At 39.7% G+C, this 5,678-nt stretch overlaps 1 protein-coding gene across 1 annotated transcript; it reads left to right on the top strand.

The window, feature by feature from the left end:
• The first annotated feature begins 785 nt into the window (after window positions 1-785).
• LOC121384105 lies at window positions 786-4,881 on the top strand. Its single transcript, XM_041514338.1, has 2 exons — window positions 786-1,636; window positions 4,343-4,881. The coding sequence occupies exon 1, from the start codon at window positions 1,046-1,048 to the stop codon at window positions 1,550-1,552; it is 507 nt and encodes a 168-aa protein (XP_041370272.1). The 5' UTR covers window positions 786-1,045; the 3' UTR covers window positions 1,553-1,636; window positions 4,343-4,881.
• Window positions 4,882-5,678: the final 797 nt, after the last annotated feature.

The following is a 5,678-nucleotide window of genomic DNA, read 5'->3' as shown; positions in this document are numbered from 1 at the left end:
GTATAGTTAGTTAGGTATGACATCATTTTAAATAATTATTTTAACACCATGTTAATATAATAGACATACGGAGACACTCGCGGTCAGTTAAGCGCACAACACAGCGTGACCTAGTTAGACCCATGTACACATTCCAGCAGATCACAATAGACCCTGTTTCGCACACGACTGTTTGTATTACAACTTCAGACACAACTACATACTATCATACATCGTAAGAATATAAAACTAAAACATCATTATTGTTTTAAATAGCGCTGTACGAGTTGGATTTCAACATGTAAGCTGGCGAAACTAGTAAAGTACACACACTGCAACAGTGACCTGGGTCGGCCCGTAGCGTGTATTTACTACAGCGTGACCCGAATAGACCCAGCCATGCAGTCGGGGTGTTGCGTACTTTATTTATAGAATAATTGGACACTGCACCACACCATGCACTGAAATAACACTTGTACTAATTATTCAAGAAGTCATTGACAAACAATATTAATACAATACGCAGGTGCAAGCACCTGTCATCCGATTTAAAAGGGTATCGTGTATTTACTATAGAGTGTTCTGACCTAGTCAGTATGGGTGACGCGCGCACTTTATTTATAGAACAATAGGATATTGCACCACAACGTGCAGTGCTGTGACCCCGTTTCTAAAAATAGATGGCGGCAGGCGGCAGTGATGTTGAACCGGCAAAGTATTATCATCATATGCGACAGCGCTTTATAGGCTAAGGTACACGCCCTCGAATGTAATTCAATACCCATATAACCAGTAATGGATCTACGTTTGTTTTGTTTTGTTTTTATTTTTTGTGGGGGTTGGGGGCTGCCTGCATGCAGTTACTTAAATGGTTAAGTTGTTTATTAGCAGTGCATGCACTTTAAAATAAGTGGGGAGACATTTTCGACGTGAAAAGGGTGTCCAGACCTCCTTTGATTCCCCTCTGGATACGTGCCTGGGACAGCCCCTCCTTGCTGGAATTAGTCACGGGGCATTATGTGGACTGATAACATTACATAAACGCAAAAGCCTGCTCTGTTGGAGGATGGATCTAGAAATAAAGATATCGAATTTTGAAAATGACTTCACTTTTCTACAAGACGTTAAAAAGTATGTTATGGATGAGATTAGACGACTTGGCAAAGAACAATCAGCTTCTGTCGACAGCGAGGTGAAAACTGGCTACAGACGTAAAACAGAGAGTGGCCAGGGCATCAGACTGGTGTTACCTCAAGGAGTGTCTGCTGCTCGCGTTCTGCTGGGACCCGAGGAGGGCTGGTCGGGCGAGGGATCTGGATCGTCTGACGTCACAGTCACTGCAGCTGTCGGCAGGTCTGAGGCTGTTGCCAAGTCTCCGACTGTTGCCAAGGCTCAGGCTGTTGCCAAGTCTGACACTGTTGCCCCTCTCTACTTCGTTGGTTTTATCGGGGACGCCAAGCCGGAATCTACCGTGTCTACAGACTTGTGGAGCGTGGATGAACAATTGATCCGAGAGCTTACAAAAGCACGACGATATTTTAGTGTACTGTTCAGCAGAGAGAGACCCTGGTGAGGAATGGGGAAACCTCGTCCTCTTCTCTCATATTACAGCTGTGGACAAGTGGCGTGCTTGTACAACCCACCAAAAGGCAATTAGGTATGGTTCAGCATTTATTAAAGTTTTTACATCCAATAGCCGATGTGGTATATCAACGGCCGTGGCATGTGCTATCGTGTCTGTGGGATGGTGCATATAAAAGATCCCTTGCTATTAATGGAAACATGTAGCGGGTTTCCTCTTTAAGACTAAGTGTCAAAATTACCTACTGTTTGACATCCAACAGCCGATGATTAATAAATCATTGTGCTCTAGTCGTATCGTTAAACAAAATAAACTAACTTTTGTTTCATTAAAATTTGTTTTGTTTAACGATACCGCTAGAGCACATTGATATATTAATCAACTGCTGTTGGATGTCAAATATTTGGTAATTCTGACATAGTCTTAGAGAGAAAACCAGCTACATTTTTACATTAGTAGCAAAGGATATTGTATATACACCATCCCATAGACAGGATAGCACATATCACGGCCTTTGGTATACCAGTCGTGGAGCACTGGCTGGAACGTCCTGGACCCGGTACAGTGGTCATCGCCAGTCTAAGACAAGTCACCTTCTTCGATGATTGGACGCACCATTTCTGCAGAAAAATTACTTCGTAGGTTAATATCGTGCTGGGGTGTCGTTAAACATCTATTATATTATATTATATTATATTATATTATATTATATTATATTATTATTTATTATATTATTTATTATTTATATTATATTCGTAGGTTAATAGTGAAAACATTTACAATTTCTTTTTTTTATTGGATTCTGTAAATATGATTTTATCAGATCGTAATCTTTGTGTTTTACCACTTTTGTGTTTATTTGTTTGTTTGGGTTTTTTTTTTTGGGGGGGGGGGGTGGGGGGGTTTGGGGGGGTGCGGTTGTTGTTTTGTTTCTTTCGTTCTTTCTTTCATTCTGTATTATAAGGTGTTTTTCTAACATTTAAACACTAAGAAGAGATTATAAACTTTTGTTTCTTTCCCATAATCTGCCGTCCTTCAATTCCTTAGACGCTGTCAGCAACAGAGGTCATAATCAGTCGATTGGTTGATTTTTGAGAATTCTGTGATTTCATTTAAAGTGTTTTCATCTGATATTATTTCGATGAAATTACCGGTATAAATAGAATACAATTCCGCAGCAATAATGCCCCCCCCCCCCCTTTTTTTTTTTTTTATCTATATCGACAATTCGAAAATTAAAAAAATATATTTGCAATAATGTTATCCGTACAGAATTATATAGACAAAAAGGTATCTGTTAGACATGTTTTAGTATTTTAAAATAATAATAAAACAACAATAAAAATACGGTTTTTGTACATGCGAAATTATTTGAAGATAAAATCCAGTTTTGGCTACAGTCAATCAATCAATCAATCAATCAATCAGCCAATCTCACCATGTACTCTGATATTGGTTTGGACACAGTTTGCATTAGTCAATAATGTTACTGGATGTGCAACAATATAACATCTTTAAGCATGAAAAACACCAAGTGTCAGTCGTTAGGTTTCGAACCTATGGCATCGATTCGCATGGCAGTAGCCGGTCCGGCGTCTTTGTCACTGTACAAAAACAGAAGCACTTTAACCAATAGTTTAGAATGTATACTGTCAAACATTCCCAGTCTGGAGCTCCACGCGGTAAGACGTGTTTGTTTCGCGTGTGCACACTGCACGTGCTTTCATGTGCTCGACATGGGGGTCCTTCATTTCGTTGTTTTTGTCAGCGAAATGAAGTTTTCTACTGGGATGTATGCGGCCATTGGAACTGATTGAACGCTGGAACGCTTCTCGTTTCGACAGCCTGCACCACCAGGTTGGATTCTTTTTTAGCGAGATTCTTTGACTCCACGTCATTTCTCCGTCTGACTGTCGACTTGTTTTTTTTCGTGACTCGTATGACGGCCATTCTGCAGAACACCACGGTTGTTCGCGTTTAGTCTCTACATGTCCGAGCCTGTCCTAGCAGCACTGGAAGATTGACCGCCCCACTCTAAGAAGAAATAGGAAGCGGGGTCGGCCCCTACTACTATTTTTCTAGACTTTACCTTGCCTTATAGTGATACCATCTCGTATTCTCCGGAGTCGGGCCCGTCCGCACCACTATACCAAACCATGACGACTGGACTATACCCTAGTCTGATACTCTCTCTCGTTCAGACGGATCCGGCTTCTCAAGATCTGTATTTCAGCACAGCACTACACCTTCAACGTCTATCGACTGTCAATCTAGGGGTTTTCTTGACGAGATGCAACCCATCTCGTCCCTTTAAGCTGTGCACCCAAACGGCCTTAACGAGGCCACTCGCGTGAACATATCGATCGGACTTTAAACTTTTAGATCTGAGTTCAAAATTTCATGTCGAAATTACTTCTTTTTAAAAAATATTATTAAATAGTCCGATCCTCTCTTCTTTCTCTTATTTAATTTTGGACTGTCCTTCTAAAATGCTCCAAATTATATAAATATTCGGCCGAGCAGTCAATTCTTTTTATTTTTGGCTTGTAACCTTTTTATTTTTTTTATTTATTCTATTAACTTTTTTACTAATTGCTATTTTCAAAATTCTGCCCATTTTCAACACACACTTCAACACTTTGGGGGGGGGGGGGGGGGGGGGGGGGGGGATTTGAGGTCGCCCGTGTCCCTTGCCTTGGATCCGCCTTCGTTGTGTAGGGTGAGAAAATTGTCGGAGTAAGGTAATCTGAATATGCTCTAAATCGTTTGTTTTATTTGTAGTATATCCCCAGACCTGTATTCCCAAATCCGCATACATAGAGGGATGCTGGAGGAAGGCCTCTCTTCGGAACGATTCGGGATATTCCGTACTCTCTTCGTGGATTACGCCTTACCTGCATCGGACGACAAGCATTACTACCTGAAGGTGTGGGGTGCAAGGGGAAGCAACTCGAAAAGTTATTATTTTTGCTTGGAACCAGCTGGACGTGAATAGACGCACATATGCTTAAAAACGCTATATAACAGTAATGTCAGATATAGTTACGGAATATGTGTCACTTCTGTAGGTTGTACTATACCAAATAAAATCCCATAGGCGACCAAGCTAACGTTTGTGTTTTAAAACACTATAAGCAATATACCAACCAAACTATGACCCATAAATATTAGTACTACAACCACTACCTCAAAGTATCAACTGAAGAAAATGGTATCTTTTATGGCTCATTCTCGGTATAACCAGATGTTTTTACAACACCCCTAGTTTCGCACAAATTTGAGTACTTTTTTTACAGGTACCCCATACATGTTTCAAGCACAAGGCTACTTGACACAGTGGTACTAGATGAAATAAAATTGCATTCATTTTTTGCCGGGATGAAACTATTTTTTTTTACAACCAACGCACTCACATTTACACCAATCACAGGACTTGTGGTGTTAACTTCTCTATCAAAAGTTGGGTGCACCGCGAACTTTGACCTAGCCGGAAGTTATTTGGTTTAGTACTACCTATACTGATGACATACATTTTGTACAAGGTGTCGAATCATGTGTTTAGATGACAACCAGGATCTGGTGTATTCTGACATAAATTGACAATATCACTGAAACTGTTGTTTCTACAGTGCAACCTAATATCATGTATACGTCAAAAGTCATATATATTGTGTACAGTTTTGTACAAATGCAATATGTCATATTTTAATTATTATTTTTTTAAATAATACTCCTGAAGATATTTACGGTCAGATGTGGGTGTGTGCTCCACTATATAAGAAGAGACAACATGGGTATTCAGAGTACCTCAACTTCTTAAACTTATTCCATTAAAACACATGTACTTGACTGACCTTTTTTTTTCTTTTTTTTTTAAAATGTGTATTGCCCCAGAAAAACAATAGATAATGTCAGGGTTGGGGCCCCGAATCATTACCGTACATATCAAATATACACAGAATATACCATAGGAGCAAGGAGAGAAAGGGGAGAAAGCTGAAATCAGTATTTCATCCAAACCAGAAACATTGTAAAACAAACAACCATAGTCTTTTTTTATATAAAAACAAAGGCTGGCCGTTTAAATATTTTCCAAAAATCTTTATATTTAACCAAT

Source organism: Gigantopelta aegis, chromosome 10 (genome assembly GCF_016097555.1).
Source record: "Gigantopelta aegis isolate Gae_Host chromosome 10, Gae_host_genome, whole genome shotgun sequence".
NCBI classification, from domain to species: domain Eukaryota; kingdom Metazoa; phylum Mollusca; class Gastropoda; order Neomphalida; family Peltospiridae; genus Gigantopelta; species Gigantopelta aegis.
The sequence above is the reverse complement of the archived record's forward strand: the minus strand, read 5'-3'. Positions and strand labels throughout refer to the sequence as shown.

What these genes read in the sequence shown, in the direction of transcription:
- LOC121384105 (XM_041514338.1), top strand. Translation starts at nt 1,046, where the DNA reads ATGGATCTAGAAATAAAGATATCGAATTTTGAAAATGACTTCACTTTT.